This window comes from Pygocentrus nattereri, chromosome 16, assembly GCF_015220715.1.
Source record: "Pygocentrus nattereri isolate fPygNat1 chromosome 16, fPygNat1.pri, whole genome shotgun sequence".
NCBI classification, from domain to species: domain Eukaryota; kingdom Metazoa; phylum Chordata; class Actinopteri; order Characiformes; family Serrasalmidae; genus Pygocentrus; species Pygocentrus nattereri.
In genome coordinates this window covers 3,167,426-3,187,294 of record NC_051226.1, presented here as the reverse complement: position 1 = coordinate 3,187,294, position 19,869 = coordinate 3,167,426, and the positions used below count along the sequence as shown (strand labels likewise).

Sequence of the window (19,869 nt, the reverse complement as noted above, 5' to 3'; positions counted from 1 at the left end):
GTGATTCGTCCTCCGGCGCTGTAGGGGGCAGCAGGTCCAGCGGCTCGACGCAGAAGCTGTGAACGCGTTCGCTCGTGTTGTTTTTGTCTGTCGCTCCGCTGAAAAGCTGCGATATAAGCTCTGAAATCCGAGCGCGGCGGGACTTCAGCTGCAGCGATGCCGGAACGGGACAGTAAGTGGAGATGATCGGCGCGCGGAGCCCCGACGCGTCGCGCGCGCTGTTTACCGCGATGCTAAGCTAAAGACGCTACCGTTAGCTACAGTATGAGGCTGAAATTGGGCTTAATATTCCTAAAATACAGGACACGGCGCCCCTCTGAGCGGCTATAACCTCCTATTAATGCGTTAATAAAGTGTTAATATTCGCGTGATTCAGTCTTTTGTGTGATAAATCGAGTTTCAGCGAATTTCTCCTTCCGCCTCTTCTAGTTAACCCGGTTGCCTCGTTTAAAGGGAAACTCCACCAATTTTTCGAAAGTGTCTGCATATTTAACTGGTTAAGATGTAAACCGAGCGGTTCCGAGTGGTTCTGTGTGAAACGCCCTGTTCTAGATAAACCTACCGAGTCAGAGCTGGTCACAGTGGTGGTGATGGGAACCAGACGTCCCTCTAAAAGCTCCTACAGAAAGTTCCTACATGAACTGGTTCTGAATTCACTGCCTGATGACTGAGACGCTGTTTTATGATAGATTTGAGAAGATTTTGGCTTAAAGCCTCGGTGTTTGCTTGTGGAGCGGCAAATGCAGAGCCTTATGAAGCAAAAGAGTTCTAGATAGTTGCAGATTTCCCATTCCTTCATTCACTTAATTCCATATAGAGCTCAGAAGGATCGTGTGGGTTCTCTGGTGGTTCTGGATGGCAATTAAAGTGTCTACATCTGTGTTGTAGTCAGGAGGACGTCTGGTTCCTATCACCACCACTGTAAAAACGTCTGAACCGTTTCACACCAAACCCTCTGAATTATGCAGAAGTTTTGAAAGATAAAAGGTGGAATTCCCTTTTTTAAGGTAAAAAAGTAGAATAAACTGACTTTGGCTCCAGCAATGTGGTCATTTTAATTCATTAGTCATGTAATTTATGTGAGAGAGACGCGAAGAAAAGGAAATAACTGAAATCGAGTTAATGCAGAGCTTTTCCTTACTTCTCATTTATTGCTCCATATTAACGTTTTCATTTACTGCTTTAACCTCTTCAGCTCCTCGGGACCACCGGTGGTTCCAAAACCCACCTGGTCATGGTCTTCATAACGTTCATACTCCATAAGCTCCATTCAGAAGCTGGGCGTCGTGTGAGGCTGTAGCTCTTCTCTCCAGTCTAATAGACGGTGACGTCATTTTAAACCCTTATAATAAAAGAAGCTGAACTTTGTTTTTCTACTGAAAGTCGACCCGTTTTTCCCCAAATCTGGGCTCTAAACTATAAACAGACGGCGTCTCTTCAGTGATCTGCTCTGGAAACATCACTTTTAGAGAATAACACAAAGAGCGGTGGAGATTTTTGGCCTTCAGCAGTAAATTGAGTGTATAGTGATGTGTGGAGATCAGAAAACACACGTTCTGCTCATCTGAGGGGGATTTTTACAAAAAAAATAAATAAATAAACACATTTTCATTTATTTCATGCAGTTACTGAATAAGTCGCCTTCCGATTTGGTCACGAAAATCCAGACGGACAAACCAAAACACACCCTGGAGATTAAGAGGCTAAAGCAGGGGCGTCCGGTCTTATCCACATAGAGCCGGTGTGGCTCCAAGTTTTTGTTGAGCGCACCTGATCAGTGGTTTGAAGACTGAGGCGCTCGAAACGAAAATCTGCACCCGCTCCGGTCGTCTGTGGAGAAGAGTGGACACCCTCGGTCTGAAGCGATGACGCTTTGTTGTTATACACTGAAATAACGTCTTGCAGTAAAATTAAGTTTTTTTATTTTTGAGCTGCATTTTGATTCTTGCGTTTGGTCACTTTTGGATTTGGTGTTTTGTCAGTCTTCCCATGAATTTAGTGGTAAATCAAGCTCCCTCTTTAGCCACATAGTTGGATCGATATGAAATATTTCTTCAACTTTGTGCCCGACATTTCGGATATGGGCATGAAAGGGTTAAGTAGCGGTAGGTAAATGCTTAGCTGCATAGTGAGAGTTCAGGATTAACGTCGGTGTTGCTCAGAAAGTGTCGGTCAGCGTCTTTACTGGAGCCTGATTGTGTTTTCTGGCGGGTTCAGAGAGCAGGATGTCGGTTTGAATTAAAATCCCTTGTTTCTGTCTTTCTTCTCTCCTCCAGCTGAGCTGTACTCCAACCCTCTGGCCCCAGAAGGCCATGAAGTGGAGGATCATCGCTCATCGCTGCAGTGAGTTTAGCGTTCGCTGTATTGTCTGTGTTTGGCATAACATCCAGATAACCCAGTGATTTCCATCTCCGGTGCTGTAGCTGCACTGTCCAGCTTCACTGCAGCGGTGCAGCTCCAGAGTGACGGAAGTTATGTCACTCTGGTGCAGGAGATCTGCAGCCACCTGAATCTGATGCCCATTTCCCAACATGGGCTCAACATGCGCGTCACGAAGCGAGAGCGGTTGCTGTTTATGTTGTTTTCACATAATATAAATATCTGTATTGTCCATTTATTACTCAGGCGTAACGCTCTGACCGCCTCCTCGTTTCTACGCTCACTGTCCAGTTTATCAGCTCCACTGACCGTATAGCTGCACTCTGTAGTTCTACAGTTACAGACTGTAGTCCATCTGTTTCTCTGATACTCTGTTACCCTGTTCTTCAGTGGTCAGGACCCCCATGGACCCTCACAGAGCAGGTACTGTTTGGGTGGTGGGTCATTCTTAGCACTGCAGTAACGCTGACATGGTGGTGGTGTGTTAGTGTGTGTTGTGCTGGTCTGAGTGGAGTGTTTAAACACCTCAGTGTCGCTGCTGGACTGAGAACAGTCCACCAACCAAAAATATCCAGCCAACAGCGTCCTGTGGGCAGCGTCCTGTGGGCAGCGTCCTGTGGGCAGCGTCCTGTGGGCAGCGTCCTGTGGGCAGCGTCCTGTGACCAAGGTGGACCGACAAGGTAGGAGTGTCTAATAGAGTGGACAGTGAGTGGACACAGTGTTTAAAAACTCCAGTAGCACTGCTGTCAGATCCACTCGTACCAGCACAACACACACCACCACCACGTCAGCGTTACTGCAGTGCTGAGAATGGACAATGAGCGTAGAAACAAGTAGGTGGTCAGAACGCTCCCCTTTCCTACCTTTTTACCCTGGTGGATGAGTAAATCAGCACTAAGGCACAGTTACAGCGTCGCACCATCACCACTGAATTCATTCCGTTGGGTTAAAGAACCAAAGCTTGTGATTTGTTTGTCATATTTAGAGCCAAGCTGACCAATGAAGACTTCCGGAAGCTCCTGATGACCCCCCGTGCTGCCCCCTCCTCAGCTCCACCCTCAAAGTCTCGCCATCATGAGTAAGTACTTCCTTGAGCAAATGTTTCGCCCCCTATAACATTAAAGAGCTTTTTAAATGAAACAGTAGAAGCCGTATCGCCCCCTACGCTTCCTGTAGTGTATTACAGTCTGTCAGAGCGACTGTGTGGATCATATGAACATTATAGAGCTTTTTAAATGAAACAGTAGAAGCCGTATCGCCCCCTACGCTTCCTGTAGTGTATTACAGTCTGTCAGAGCGACTGTGTGGATCATATGAACATTATAGAGCTTTTTAAATGAAACAGTAGAAGCCGTATCGCCCCCTACGCTTCCTGTAGTGTATTACAGTCTGTCAGAGCGACTGTGTGGATCATATGAACATTATAGAGCTTTTTAAATGAAACAGTAGAAGCCGTATCGCCCCCTACGCTTCCTGTAGTGTATTACAGTCTGTCAGAGCGACTGTGTGGATCATATGAACATTATAGAGCTTTTTAAATGAAACAGTAGAAGCCGTATCGCCCCCTACGCTTCCTGTAGTGTATTACAGTCTGTCAGAGCGACTGTGTGGATCATATGAACATTATAGAGCTTTTTAAATAAAGCAGTAGAAGCCGTATCGCCCCCTACGCTTCCTGTAGTGTATTACAGTCTGTCAGAGCGACTGTGTGGATCATATGAACATTATAGAGCTTTTTAAATGAAACAGTAGAAGCCGTATCGCCCCCTACGCTTCCTGTAGTGTATTACAGTCTGTCAGAGTGACTGTGTGGATCATATGAACATTATAGAGCTTTTTAAATGAAACAGTAGAAGCCGTATCGCCCCCTACGCTTCCTGTAGTGTATTACAGTCTGTCAGAGCGACTGTATGGATCATATGAACATTATAGAGCTTTTTAAATGAAACAGTAGAAGCCGTATCGCCCCCTACGCTTCCTGTAGTGTATTACAGTCTGTCAGAGCGACTGTGTGGATCATATGAACATTATAGAGCTTTTTAAATGAAACAGTAGAAGCCGTATCGCCCCCTACGCTTACTGTAGTGTATTACAGTCTGTCAGAGCGACTGTGTGGATCGTATGAACATTATAGAGCTTTTTAAATGAAACAGGAGAAGCCGTATCGCCCCCTACGCTTCCTGTAGTGTATTACAGTCTGTCAGAGCGACTGTGTGGATCATATGAACATTATAGAGCTTTTTAAATGAAACAGTAGAAGCCGTATCGCCCCCTACGCTTCCTGTAGTGTATTACAGTCTGTCAGAGCGACTGTGTGGATCATATGAACATTATAGAGCTTTTTAAATGAAACAGTAGAAGCTGTATCGCCCCCCTACGCTTCCTGTAGTGTATTACAGTCTGTCAGAGCGACTGTGTGGATCATATGAACATTATAAAGCTTTTTAAATGAAACAGTAGAAGCCGTATCGCCCCCTACGCTTCCTGTAGTGTATTACAGTCTGTCAGAGCGACTGTGTGGATCATATGAACGTTATAGAGCTTTTTAAATGAAACAGTAGAAGCCGTATCGCCCCCTACGCTTCCTGTAGTGTATTACAGTCTGTCAGAGCGACTGTGTGGATCATATGAACGTTATAGAGCTTTTTAAATGAAACAGTAGAAGCCGTATCGCCCCCTACGCTTCCTGTAGTGTATTACAGTCTGTCAGAGCGACTGTGTGGATCATATGAACGTTATAGAGCTTTTTAAATGAAACAGTAGAAGCCGTATCGCCCCCTACGCTTCCTGTAGTGTATTACAGTCTGTCAGAGCGACTGTGTGGATCATATGAACATTATAGAGCTTTTTAAATGAAACAGTAGAAGCCGTATCGCCCCCTACGCTTCCTGTAGTGTATTACAGTCTGTCAGAGTGACTGTGTGGATCATATGAACATTATAGAGCTTTTTAAATGAAACAGTAGAAGTCGTATCGCCCCCTATGCTTCCTGTAGTGTATTACAGTCTGTCAGAGCGACTGTGTGGATCATATGAACATTATAGAGCTTTTTAAATGAAACAGTAGAAGCCGTATCGCCCCCTACGCTTCCTGTAGTGTATTACAGTCTGTCAGAGCGACTGTGTGGATCATATGAACATTTATAGAGCTTTTTAAATGAAACAGTAGAAGCCGTATCGCCCCCTACGCTTCCTGTAGTGTATTACAGTCTGTCAGAGCGACTGTGTGGATCATATGAACGTTATAGAGCTTTTTAAATGAAACAGTAGAAGCCGTATCGCCCCCTACGCTTCCTGTAGTGTATTACAGTCTGTCAGAGCGACTGTGTGGATCATATGAACGTTATAGAGCTTTTTAAATGAAACAGTAGAAGCCGTATCGCCCCCTACGCTTCCTGTAGTGTATTACAGTCTGTCAGAGCGACTGTGTGGATCATATGAACGTTATAGAGCTTTTTAAATGAAACAGTAGAAGCCGTATCGCCCCCTACGCTTCCTGTAGTGTATTACAGTCTGTCAGAGCGACTGTGTGGATCATATGAACATTATAGAGCTTTTTAAATGAAACAGTAGAAGCCGTATCGCCCCCTACGCTTCCTGTAGTGTATTACAGTCTGTCAGAGTGACTGTGTGGATCATATGAACATTATAGAGCTTTTTAAATGAAACAGTAGAAGCCGTATCGCCCCCTACGCTTCCTGTAGTGTATTACAGTCTGTCAGAGCGACTGTGTGGATCATATGAACATTATAGAGCTTTTTAAATGAAACAGTAGAAGCCGTATCGCCCCCTACGCTTCCTGTAGTGTATTACAGTCTGTCAGAGTGACTGTGTGGATCATATGAACATTATAGAGCTTTTTAAATGAAACAGTAGAAGTCGTATCGCCCCCTATGCTTCCTGTAGTGTATTACAGTCTGTCAGAGCGACTGTGTGGATCATATGAACATTATAGAGCTTTTTAAATGAAACAGTAGAAGCCGTATCGCCCCCTACGCTTCCTGTAGTGTATTACAGTCTGTCAGAGCGACTGTGTGGATCATATGAACATTTATAGAGCTTTTTAAATGAAACAGTAGAAGCCGTATCGCCCCCTACGCTTCCTGTAGTGTATTACAGTCTGTCAGAGCGACTGTGTGGATCATATGAACATTATAGAGCTTTTTAAATGAAACAGTAGAAGCCGTATCGCCCCCTACGCTTCCTGTAGTGTATTACAGTCTGTCAGAGCGACTGTGTGGATCATATGAACATTATAGAGCTTTTTAAATGAAACAGTAGAAGCCGTATCGCCCCCTACGCTTCCTGTAGTGTATTACAGTGGATCATATTAAGTGTGTTTGGTTTGAGGCAAATTCATAATGATTGACTAATTAGTCATTGATTAATCATTCCTGTCTGATTGATGTGCAACCACTTTTGTGCTTCCTCCATTTCCCAGAATGCCCCGGGAATATAATGAAGATGAGGACCCTGCTGCTCGCAGACGGAAGAAGAAAAGGTGAGTTTAATTACAGTATATATTCTTTTTAAGGAGAATTATCGAGACTGTCTGGCTTCACTCGTCTGCTCCGTTTGTCTTGTTTAACAGTTACTATGCCAAGCTGCGTCAGCAGGAGCTGGAGAGAGAGCGAGAGTTGGCGGAGAAGTACAGAGACCGAGCTCGAGAGAGAAGAGATGGAGTTAATAAAGATTACGAGGAGACTGAACTCATCAGCACTACGGCAAACTACAGAGCGGTGGGACCAACCGCAGAGGCGTAAGAGACGCATCACTTAGCTACAGCCTAGCGGCGGGTTAAAGACTAGCGGCGGGTTAAAGACTAGCGGCGGGTTAGAGAGAGAGTGTGTTAAACTTGCGTGCGCTGATAAACTTGCGTCTCCTGGTTTCAGAGATAAGTCGGCAGCAGAGAAGAGGCGTCAGCTGATCCAGGAGTCCAAGTTCTTGGGTGGTGACATGGAGCACACTCACTTGGTGAAGGGTTTGGATTTCGCCCTGCTGCAGAAGGCAAGTTAAAGCTTAAAAATCACTTACTGGCTGTTACTTACTAAACACAAGATCAGCAGAGCGGGCGCTGCTGACTAGGGCCCGGCCAAAGCTTGCTGCTCCAGTGCTACAAGCATCAGACAACAAATATGTCTTGGTTGGTTGACCACACTTGGGGGAGAAGAGGGGGAAACTGGGGGAATTTGTGCTTTTTACTGATGAGGTGGGGAGTGTGTGGGTTATGCAGGAAGGGGGAGATGCTGAATATGTGTGTGTGTTTTTTTTATATATGTGTGTGTGTGTGTTCAGTTTTTATTATGTATTTTATGTGTGTTTATTTTATATATATATATGACACACACACAGGGTGAGTCAGAAGTCACAGGACACCGTTTATTTTATTTTTTTATGCTGTCACAAGCCTCCGCGGTGCGGATGGTGGGGTTTGTTGCGGATTTTCTCAGCATATTCAATTTGTTTTTGAGATGACCCCACAGATAAAACTCGATAATAAAATAAAAAATTAAATAAGACGGTGTCCTGTGACAGCTATATATATATATATATATATATATATATATAAAATAATGTATGTTTATGTATATGTAGCTTGTTTCTAGTGAGATTAATAGACTGGCATACAAATGTATGTGTGTATTCCACCTCAACATAGTGTGAGAACATCGTATGATGGGCTGCAGCTAAAGGTGGATTTTATGGACCTTGTGTGGAGATGAGCAACACCTCACTAATTACATGCGTGTTTTTGTTAAAAATGATCTGTTTTTCAGGTGAGAGCTGAAATCACCAGTAAGGAGAGAGAGGAAGAGGACATGATAGAGAAAGTACAGAAAGAAGTGAAGTAAGTCTGAAATTGTGATGCAGCACAGGGCAGCAGTTCAGTGACAAAATCTGGTCTTCATTCAGTCCGATTTACTGCCTTCGTGTCTTACAGAAAAGATGAAGATCCTGAGCAAAAGATCGAGTTCAAGACTCGTCTTGGTGAGTCTGCTTATAAAAACGCAACATCTTTCCGAAATAATTCAAATGCACGAATTTTGCAATGTTCCAAGCCATTATAAGTGGTTATGATAATACTCAGTTAAGTCAGCCCTAATTGGTTTAATTAGTGGTTTGTCTTGTTTTAGATGTGCTGAGTGTGTAACGAGGAAAACGGCTAATTGTTCTGTGTCTTTACAGGAAGGAATATTTACCGCATGCTGTTTAAAGGCCGTCAGTTTGAGCGTAATGAGCTGTTTCTGCCGGGTCGGATGGCATACGTGGTGGATCTGGAGGATGAATATGCAGACACCGATATCCCCACCACTGTCATCCGCAGCAAAGCAGACTGCCCAACCATGGAGGTACTAAACAGGCTCACTCCGCCTCGGACCCTCTGATCCAGTCTAGTCAGGGTTGACGAGTGCCGGCAAAATAGTGCTTCTCAAAAACCATACGTGATGGTCTGAAAGTAGCTCGGGCACCAAGGATCTTAGTTAATCTGGCCACAAGGGGGAGCCAGAGGACAAGGTGTCGTTACCTGCTCTCCACTAATGGTCCTCCTGCTCCCATTCGAGGGTCTAGCTGCACACCTTGCCCGAGTTGCCCGAAGAGTTACGTTATTGTTTAAGGGACCCACGTTATGGAAAATTGGATTTCCGAACTTGTTTTCCGAAAGAGTTGGATGTAGTTTGTAAACACTGTTTAAAACGTACCGTTCCCTCCCTGGTGCAGAGTCTGTATATGGAAACTAAATTGTAAGACGCTTGTTTTGCACGATTTTGTTCTCCTCATGTCACAAAAACCAGCGTGCTTGCAAATGTCTGCCTATCCAGGGTTCAACAGTTTAACCCCCCAATCTCACTGGAATTATAAGCAGTGTGACACAATTCAGGGGCTGCATCGTTCGAAGTACGCAGTCTAGGAAGTCTTCGAACGCCACGTAGACCCACGAAGGCTGAACTGAAATGAGATCACAAAATCTGAAGATGGAGCCAGAAACTTTTGATTTTATTTCATTTATTAGAGCCGGAGGTGTTTTTTTGGCATTTTGGCATTTCGCCTCATTTTAAGCCCAATGCTTAAATTTAAAAGTGACTCCTCAGCTGCCGTTCACTCCTCTGTGAACCTCGGGATGCGTTGGCTGGTGGAGGATACACCCCTTGGATCATTATTTAATAATTCTTAAGCCCTATTGGAGCTGGATTAGTTTTCCGGTAATATGATTTGTCCGGTGATTCGGCGGGTCGATTCGTGCGGCGGAAAAAAGGGATCTGTGTAATTTCCTCAAGCGATCCCAAGTTTCCTTGCCATGGAAAAGGCCCTTTTTTCTCGACTGCATTAATGGGACGGCCTTCAAATGCAGCCACCACAGAATTGAGGCGCAACTATAGTGTGTTGATAGTGTTTCAGTCCAGACTTTTACTTTAATGAGACGCCACCAGTGAAAACACCAGTGAAAACAGAAACATTGTGTTAAATTCTAATGAGTAAAGAGGGATTGGAAAAAGAGAGAAATGGAAATGGACCTATATTGCAACCGCAGTGTGCTTTCGAACAAGCTAGAAACATAAACGTGCAAGATTAGACAAGGTGTAGTTCCCAAGCCTCTGGGACGTCTCTGTATTTAAATCGATTTTTAATGTGCGTCTTCTCCCAGGCCCAGACCACACTGACCACCAATGACATCGTCATCAGCAAACTCACTCAGATCCTGTCGTACTTGAGGCAGGGCACTCGCAACAAGAAGCTGAAGAAGAAGGACAAAGGTGAGCCGATGATGACGATCCTCAGCATTTCTAGTTGTAGAAGTAGTTTTCGGGTATTGATTCCGTTTGTCCTGTTCCCAGGAAAACTGGATGAGCGGAAAGCTCCAGAAGCCGATTTAAAGTGAGTACTGCTTATTTAATCGTTTATGTTGAAGAGCCCATCTAATGTAAACCTCACTTCTCCTTGTTTTCATTTTTTTTTGTTTGGTTTTTTTTAAATTACGATTTCGCTGTAGTGTAGCGAACGTTGTTAAAGTTTCAAAACATGCTGTTCACTTCTCGGTACCTAAGAGACTGGACACTAAACTGCACAAATCGTTTTGAATCCACTGCTTCTCGCACAAAAAGCAACATATTTACTCATACTCACCTATTAAGCCTACAGCAGTTTAGCCCCGCCCATTCATCCTGACGTTATAAGGAGTGCTGCAGTCCAGACTGCTCTTTAAAATGATTCACGGTACAGGTCAGACACAGACTGTGGTTTCTGAACAGTTTGTTTCAGGGACACAAGATTTCTGAATAAATAGTGATGAACAATAATTGGTAACACTTTATTTGAAGGCTACCTACATAAGGGCTTCATGATGCATTCATAAGCACTGAATAATGTGAACATTATTACTACTTGAACATTTATTAAGTTCTCGCAACCTGACATAAGATGTTTTATGAAATAAATGACATTGTACTGATATAATAAGAATAAACCTTGAACATTTTTACAGCACTAAACACATTTAAAGCCTATACATAATTACATCAATCATTGTATCCACACCATGGAGGGAAGAGGGGGGGTTTCCAGGCAGATTTCACCTGATATTAATACATTGTCGTCTTAAGAATGCTGACATAAATAGTTCTGTATAGTGTTTTAAATGTTTAGTGCTGTAAATATGTTCAACGTTTATTCTTAGTAATTATTACATTTATAACATCTAAAACCTTTAATCTGTTTCACAAACCTCACACAACGCTGATGAAGCATGCAGGCCTTCTGCTTCTGATTTATGACTTTTGCCTGATTGTGAAGGTTGTCTGTAGCTGTAAATGACCCCCTGCTGTTTGATCCTCTGCTTTCAGCATCTTTGATGATATCGGAGACTACATCCCGTCCACTTCCAAACCTACGCGGGAGAAGGAGAAGGAGCGTTACCGAGAGAGGGAGAGAGAGAGGGAACGGGAACGGGAGAGGGAGAGAGAAAGGGAGAGAGAAGAAGAAAAAAGGCAGCACAGTCACAGCTACTTCGAGAAACCTCGAGCTGATGATGAGGTGAGGAGGAGGAGGATGGAAACACTGGAATCTCTGAAATAGTAACTTTATGAGAGCTGCATGAAATAACTAATTTATTATTATTTTTTTTTTGTAAAAGTTCCCCTCAAATGAGCAGGACGTGTGTTTTTATGGTCTCCACACGTCACTATACGCTTAAAATTTACTGCTAAAGTCCAAAAATCTGCGCCGCTCTTTGTGTTATTCTCTAAAAGTGATGTTTCCAGAGCAGATCACTGAAGAGATGCCGTCTGTTTATAGTTTAGAGCCCAGATTTGGGGAAAAACGGGTCGACTTTCAGTAGAAAAACAAAGTTCAGCTTCTTTTATTATAAGGGTTTAAAATGACATCACCGTCTATTAGACTGGAGAGAAGAGCTACAGCCTCACACGACGCCCAGCTTCTGAATGGAGCTTATGGAATATGAACGTTATGAAGAACATGAGCCACCTTTGGTCCCGAGGAGTTAGAGGCTCATTTCTGTTGTTTTATTAAACATAAAGTGTTCACACAGTTCACAGATCAGTGTTTTCAGGGTTTTATTAAGAGGCTTTATTATAACAGTAATTGCTTAAAACACAAGTTTAGTATTGACTTCAGTGATGCTGACTTTTAAACTCCTGATCAATGAGCGCGTTGTGATCGTCCTGATCAGTAACAGCTCCAGGTAAGTATTATCACCTATTCGGCCGGGGGAGTAAAACACTTGCGCAAAAGTTGTGGCACATTTTACATTTTGTTTTACTTTCTTTTGTGATGTGTTGCAAGCAAATAAAAAGAAAAGAGGATGATACTAAACTCAAATGTGCGCAGTGGCTTTATTGCTGTGCTTCATATGAGCTTATCATTTCTTCTTCTGTCCGCAGGTTATTGACATTGATAAAGGTAAGTGTCTAAATAGTCCATTTTCTCAGACTACATGCATGTTTAGTCACGGTTTTCTGATCGAGTTTTAGCCACCGTTTTGTGATCTTAAGTATTTTGAGTACATTTTGTTCTTTTTTTTTTTTCTTCTAAATGACCATTTTAGATTATATATTTTTCAAATTCATAATTCAACAATATTAATATGCTGATTTTCCCTTTTGTTTTGTGTAGTTGACCTGACATGTTTGGTTCTTTAGATTTCTGTTTATCGTCGTCTTATTCAGATTTTCTGCCTTAAATGATGCAGCTGGCAAATTGGAAGCCAATTTAGGCCACGTTCACATTACAAGCCTCCCTGCTCAAATCCGGTCTCTCTGACTCGGCGCTTCACACTCGTTTAGGCAAGTGATTCAAATCAGTCATTAATGTGATGAACTGGCCTGAACTGACCCTCATGAGCTCCTCCTACTCAGTAACGTCACGTGACTGAATCACTGCATCATCAGCACAAACTAACGAGCAGAACGAGCTTCGCTGAGAAGATCATTAACTCTGATCAGCTCTCAGCTTCATTATTAGAGCCAGACGGAGGAGAAAAAGGTGAGATGAGCTGCTTTTCCACCGTCTACAGGCTTTAGCTTCTGTTTGGTGCTGTTGCCGTGGTAACCCGGAATGATGGGGGAGGACATGAATTCCGATCTGAGGGTCACATTAAGGTCACATGGCCACGGATCGGATACGCATCCGATCTAGAACCACATATGAAAGTGGCTCAGGTCGGATTTGATAAGATCAGATTTGCGTCCACACAGCCCTGAAAACACCAGATCTGAGTCACATCAGGGCAGAAAATCAGATCAGTGCCACTTCAGCCTGGAAATGTGAACGTAGCCTAAAGCTTCGTACCTCAGAGTGTGGAGTTGTTGTGTTCTATACTAATAATCCTCAGAATCAAGTCTGTTAGGGAACGCGGAAGAACGGCACAGGGTTAGAGACGGGTTATGACCGGTATGTGTAATTGGTTCTTCTGGGTTTTGCTCTCGCTCTCTCTCTCGCCCTCTCTTTCTCGCTCTCGCGCTCTCTCTCTCTCTCGCGCTCGCTCTCTCTCGCGCTCGCTCTCTCTCGCGCTCTCTCTCGCTCGCTCTCGCGCTCTCTCTCTCTCTCGCGGTCTCTCTCGCTCGCTCTCTCGCTCGCTCTCTCTCTCGCTCTCTCTCGCTCGCTCTCGCGCTCTCTCTCTCTCGCTCTCTCTCTCTTTCTCGCTCTCTCGCGCGCTCTCGCTCACTCTCTCTCGCGCGCTCTCGCTCGCTCTCTCTCGCTCTCGCGCTCGCTCTCTCGCTCTCTCTCTCGCTCTCTCGCTCTCTCTCGCGCTCGCTCTCTCTCGCTCTCTCTCGCGCTCGCTCGCTCTCGCTCTCTCTCGCGCTCGCTCGCTCTCTCTCTCTCGCTCTCTCTCTCTCTCGCTCGCGCTCTCTCTCTCTCTCGCTCGCGCTCTCTCGCTCTCTCGCTCTCTCTCTCGCGCTCTCTCTCTCTCTCGCTCTCTCTCTCTCTCGCGCTCTCTCTTTGTACTGTCTGCACAGGTCCGGGATCAGTGAAGGATCAGATTAAGCTCATCAATGAGAAGTTTGCAGGAGCTGCAGGGACACACTGGCAGGAAACATATCCTTTACTTTTCTATAAGTGTGCAGTTTAATGTGAGGTGGAGAACAAAACGTTCGGTCACCACTCGGCTCCTCTCTGCTCCGCTTGAGGACATTAAAGGGTTCATTTTGTTGTGTAAAATTATAGTGTAAAAACAGATTATGACCTTTTATTGTACATAAAACCACAAATACATAACTGCAGCTCGGGGGGGGGGGGGGGTAATCTGGACCTGGACAGCCTCTCTCTGCGCTGATGGGTCTGTAGTCTGCGTTTTCTGTCTGGTGTGCGTTTGTACGTCTTTAACTGCTGGACACAGCTGGGACGAGGCGCGAGGAGAAGAAGCATGTGGGAGATTTCTTCGGCATGTCCAACAGCTACGCTGAGTGCTACCCTGCCACGTGAGTCAACCGGCGGCGCACCACAAGCTGCAAAAGTAGAAGCTGCCGGTTTAAAACTTTCATCACTTAATTTCCTTTCCTTTATGACTAGAATAGGAGTTTGATTTAATAAATACAGCCCACATGTTTAAACCAGACTGCCCCTTTTTAACTCCTTATGCCTGTGATATCACAACCATGTACGTAGTTACATAGAGCATATTTACATTTGGCCTTCTGCAGTTTAACCCCGCCCATTTGCCATCTTCTAAATAAGAGCATTCTTGCAGCACAGTTTATAGCAGTTATTGGAACTTCTGAGCAAAACAGGGGAGCCAATCAGAACAGAGCTTGTATACAGATGGTAATCTTAACAATACAGGGTTTGAATTATTATTGAATTATAACAGGGTTTGAGGGTTTAACTATCATGTAAAAATTAATTATGACTGGTTTTGGTATATAAAACCACAAAAACATAAGTGAGAAAAATGAAATGTAGAATATGGGCCCATTAAAGTCACCATACTGCCATCGGTTTTGCATTAGGATTTTAATGGTGTGTTATAGGCTGGGTGAACTGTTTAGATGATCATGTAAAGTACAGTTTGCATATATTTATAGCAGAGATGCTGAACCTGTTTAATGTGATAAAGCTTGTAACTGTCGAAACGGAAGAACAGGTCGCCAGTTTTGGAAACTGTACAGATGAGATGAGAGAATATTTTAAAAACGTTTTAAAATGATTTTGTGTTCATGTGTAGAATGGATGATTTAGCTGTAGACAGTGATGAAGAGGTGGACTACAGTAAGATGGACCAGGTGAGCATCTGCTGTTTTTACATCCCTATGTTTATACTTTTATAGCTTGTCTGGCTCAGGTAGTGTATTACAGTCTGTCAGAGCGACTGTGTGGATCATATGAACATTATAGAGCTTTTTAAATGAAACAGTAGAAGCCGTATCGCCCCCTACGCTTCCTGTAGTGTATTACAGTCTGTCAGAGCGACTGTGTGGATCATATGAACATTATAGAGCTTTTTAAATGAAACAGTAGAAGCCGTATCGCCCCCTACGCTTCCTGTAGTGTATTACAGTCTGTCAGAGCGACTGTGTGGATCATATGAACATTATAGAGCTTTTTAAATGAAACAGTAGAAGCCGTATCGCCCCCTACGCTTCCTGTAGTGTATTACAGTCTGTCAGAGCGACTGTGTGGATCATATGAACATTATAGAGCTTTTTAAATGAAACAGTAGAAGCTGTATCGCCCCCTACGCTTCCTGTAGTGTATTACAGTCTGTCAGAGTGACTGTGTGGATCATATGAACATTATAGAGCTTTTTAAATGAAACAGTAGAAGCCGTATCGCCCCCTACGCTTCCTGTAGTGTATTACAGTCTGTCAGAGCGACTGTGTGGATCATATGAACATTATTGAGTGCATCTTTTGAATTATGTATGTTATATAAATCTCAGTCAGTGTTATTGACTAATGATGTTAACGAGTCCTTGCAGCTCTCATCACTGGCTCTATGGCTGAGCGGCTACTTTTCTGTGATGCTGAAGGTGTTTTTCTTGTTTTTGTGCAGGGTAATAAGAAAGGGCCTCTTGGTCGCTGGGATTTTGACACTCAGGAGGAGTACAGCGACTACATGAACAACAAAGAGGCTCTGCCAAAGTAACTAAACCTGCACACACACTTGCTCACCCTCTAGCTACAGAACAGCAGCACTCTGCTCTATTCAGACATCGACAGCGAAAGCTTTATTGGGTTTTTCCTCTCTAGGGCAGCTTTCCAGTATGGAATAAAGATGTCCGAGGGAAGGAAGACCCGCCGCTTCAAAGAAACCAACGAGAAGGCAGAGCTGGACAGGCAGTGGAAAAAAATCAGCGCTGTAAGTGTTCTGTACAAAAATGTTCTGTTGCTGTAGCCCCAATATGCCCCACATCATCGCTGTCAGGACGAAATCTTCTATCTCCATTTAGTGATATTTTTCATTTGAACTTTCTAGCTGCCCTTTACATTATTGTTTTGTTCTGACAGCGATGATATGCTCTGGACTTTATATACTCACTGGCCACTTTATTAGGTACACCTTGCTAGTAAAAGGCTGGACCCCCTTTTGCCTTCAGACCTACCTTAATTCTTCATGACACACTTTCAACAAGGTGTTGGAAACGTTCCTCAGAGATTCTGGTTGGTTATTTGAGTTCCTGCTGCCTTTCTATCATCTGGAACCAGTCTGCCCATTCTCCTCTGACCTCTCACATCAACAAGGCATTTTCGTCCACACAACTGACCGCTCACTGGATTTTTCGGACCGTTCTCTGTAAACCCTAGAGATGGTTGTGTGTGAAAATCCCAGCAGATCAGCAGTTTCTGAAATACTCAGACCAGCCCGTCTGGCACCAACAACCACGCCACGTTCAAAGCCCCTTAAATCCCCTTTCTTCCCCGTTCTGATGCTCGGTCTGCACTTCAGCAAGTTGTCTTGACCACCTCTACATGCCTAAATGCAGTGAGCTGCGGCCGTGTGATTGGCTGATTAGCTATTTGTGTTAACAAGCAACTGAACTGTACCTAATAAAGTGGCCGGTGAGTGTACATTATTAGACTAGTCTTTAATGAGGAATCGTTGCTGTATATTATGCTCTCTGCTCTTTACATTACACAACACTGTTATCACCGTCTTTGTTAAATGTATTATGAGACTTTATGCTTCTATGCATTATTGCGCTATATTCTTTGTTGTATTATCCAGAATAACACGTGTAATGAACCAACTTCAGGGGATAAATTAATGTAAGATAAAAATGTCTTAATATTTTCAGATTCCTATGTACTAGTTTGATTTATACATGTATACTTACACAGTATATTTTTGTTTTTGTCTCGTCCTCAGATCATCGAAAAGAGGAAGAAGATGGAGGCTGATGGGTCAGTATCTTTCCCGATTCTCTCTTTATCCAAAAGAAACGTTCTTCTTAATATGAGGTTAAAATCACACAGAACATGTTGACACTCTGCCTGTTCAGTGCCTCACCTGTTGAGAGTAATTGTGTAGGTAGGTAGAGAATAATTGTGTATTCAGCAGAATCTGGCTTTTCCTGCCCTGTCGCGGCTCCACGGCTGAATCAGATCAGTAGGTAGTAATAAAATAATCCTCCTCTACAGTAAAATAAAGCTCTGCTGATCCTTCAACACAGTTTAACAGTAAATGGTCTTAAACGCTGGAGTTAATGTAGAACTGCTGATTCACCCTTTAACCCTGAAGATCAGCGCAGACGGCTGGTCACCATAGCAACGCAGACGACAGTCTCGCCCAGCTAGTAGCAACGAAACGGCAAAGAGAGAGATTTAAGACGGACACTGATAATTTAGAGATGGACTTATTAGTGTTTATAATCAGTCCAGCTGGTTTCCTCATACGTTTAGTTTGCAACAAGAAACTGACAAAACACTAAAGACACAAAGCTGAAGTCCGTTTCTTCCTCGAATTCTCTCATTTCACCTTAAAAGGTAGCAGTTACATTGGCACCATTTAAGGTGGAACGGGAAAATTTGAACGAGAAGCGACTTCAGCCTCAAAAAGTCAAACGTTTTAAAGACATTTTACAAGAAACTGCTCTACTTTTGTGGAAAAGTTTCCTGCTGGAGATGTGAGAAAAGCAGCTGGAGCTGAGCTGAAGATTAAAGCAGAGTGTTTTATTATATTTTTAGACTGTACTGGTTACATCAGCACACACAGACATATTTACAGCCCCTCTGCTGAAGGTCGAAAGATGTTTATAACAGGCAGCAGTGAGACTGTAATATCCAATAACTTAAAAACAAAAAACTGAAGATAGACAAACTGATGAACATGTTTTATTAATCCAAACCCATTAACATTTGTAATGTCTCCGTTTCAGGGTGGAGGTGAAGAGGCCCAGATATTAAACTTTTCTCTTCTTTTGTTTTTTTGTGCTGTGTTTATATGTGAGGTAAATGCTTATTTACAGTAGTGTGATCTTATAGACAGCTGTGATTGTCTGCTGATTAAACGTTTCACAAATAAAAGAAGCTTTACGTCATTTGACCGTGAGTAAAACACATTATACACGTAATTGATTGCTATACAATGTTTGCTTGTAAATGTAAGAAAGATCCACTTTCTCTTCCCGTTCTATGGACACCTGAGGAAATAATACTCATAATAAACGAGGCGTTACTGAAGGTTATAAATGCACTTTTCTTTACTTCGCTCCACAGTAATTCAGTAACACACACCAAGTCCGTCTAACGTGGCTGCTCATATTTCAAACACCAATCACATTTTCACAAGTATATAAATATATAAAGTGTGCAAGTGCTGCAGTGGCCGCTGGACACACGGGAGGATGAAGGGTCAGTGGTCCTGTTCTTCAGAATACAGTGATCATTTCGTCGTCTTCATCTTGAACCACTTCTTTACTCTGAACACAACAGAATTTACTCAGAAACACCAACAAGAGACACTTTTGGTTCTGCTTGGCTCTTTTCCTGTTGGTCCATTATAATTTTCAGCTGGAGTTTAAAACCATTAAATTTTTTATTTAAAAAGTGGGCCACTGAGTTTCTGCCACACTGAAAACTGGATATGGTAACGGATTCGTAGTCATTGAACTAGTTCAGTTACACTGGAGAAATGGTTCACTCAGTGTTTAGTTCTTCTTGTTCCCACACTAACTAGTTTTTATAGGTTGATCTGATGAGCCACTTTCACGGTGTATTAAAAACAATATATAACAAAGTACAAAAGAATTACGGTAAATTGTAACGAATTTCTTATTGATGATAACGTGGTTGACGGAGCCCTCTGGATCTATGCACTGTGCAAAAGTCAGAGACCCCCCCCCACCGTTATTTAATTTCCAGTCAAAGATGGACATCAAATACAAATTATTCATTTCAATCGCACAGCTGTGAGAGTCAGTGAGTCACTCTTTACCTTCAGTCCAGCTTCACGTTCTTCTCAGGAGCCTCACTTTCAGATCCTCAAAGAACCTGCAGACACGCCACCGAAGCTCAGTCTTGGAAGCTGGCTGATTTTCTAAAGCAATCAAACCCGTTCAGTGGTGTTGAGGGTTAGGGTTAGACTCTGGGGTGGTCAGTCCATTGTTGTGAGAACGGCAGCAGGTTTGAATCTCAGCAGCATGTTTTGGGTTGTTATCTTAATCTGAAATGAATTTCCTCCCAATGAAACTTCTTCCAGAGCGATATTTAAAAATATTTAAATCAGCATTCATGACGTCTTCAATCAAAAACAAATCACAACCTCCAGATGTTTTACATCTCCAAAACCGACGCTGATGGTTTGAAGAGTCAGTGCTTCAGTAACGTATTTACTGCCTCCTGTTCCTTACACACGTCTCAGATGATCAGCCCAAAACATCTGACTCCATAGATCTCAGATGTCCCGTTTTATGCACTCAGCACTGCAGTAACACTGACGGTGGTGTTAGTGTGTGTTGTGCTGGTGTGAGTGGATCAGACACAGCAGTGCTGCTGGAGTTGTTAAACACCTCGGTGTCGCTGCTGGACTGAGAAACGTCCTG

At 43.3% G+C, this 19,869-nt stretch overlaps 2 protein-coding genes across 3 annotated transcripts in view; one reads left to right on the top strand and one right to left on the bottom strand.

The window, feature by feature from the left end:
• Positions 1 to 26: 26 nt before the first annotated feature.
• Positions 27 to 18,513, top strand: ik (IK cytokine). Its single transcript, XM_017719568.2, has 20 exons — positions 27 to 172; positions 2,277 to 2,343; positions 3,365 to 3,457; positions 6,820 to 6,879; positions 6,970 to 7,137; positions 7,271 to 7,385; positions 8,156 to 8,226; positions 8,320 to 8,366; positions 8,565 to 8,728; positions 10,024 to 10,132; positions 10,214 to 10,253; positions 11,219 to 11,408; positions 12,275 to 12,293; positions 13,850 to 13,928; positions 14,228 to 14,311; positions 15,055 to 15,112; positions 15,882 to 15,970; positions 16,079 to 16,187; positions 17,196 to 17,230; positions 18,205 to 18,513. The coding sequence occupies exons 1-20, from the start codon at positions 157 to 159 to the stop codon at positions 18,230 to 18,232; spliced, it is 1,641 nt and encodes a 546-aa protein (XP_017575057.1). The 5' UTR covers positions 27 to 156; the 3' UTR covers positions 18,233 to 18,513.
• Positions 18,258 to 19,869, bottom strand: part of LOC108440613 (arf-GAP with Rho-GAP domain, ANK repeat and PH domain-containing protein 1) — a 41,383-nt gene continuing 39,771 nt past the window's right edge. For both annotated transcript variants that reach the window (XM_017719566.2, XM_017719567.2), the window contains exon 24: positions 18,258 to 18,747. In XM_017719566.2, the coding sequence (XP_017575055.1) occupies positions 18,697 to 18,747 (51 nt within the window). In that variant the 3' untranslated portion in view covers positions 18,258 to 18,696. The remainder of the gene's footprint in view (positions 18,748 to 19,869) is intronic.

Coding starts and splice junctions, on each gene's coding strand:
- ik (XM_017719568.2), top strand. Junction 3,458..6,819: donor TCAAAGTCTCGCCATCATGA/GTAAGTACTTCC, acceptor TCCATTTCCCAG/AATGCCCCGGGAATATAATG. Junction 7,138..7,270: donor GTGGGACCAACCGCAGAGGC/GTAAGAGACGCA, acceptor TCCTGGTTTCAG/AGATAAGTCGGCAGCAGAGA.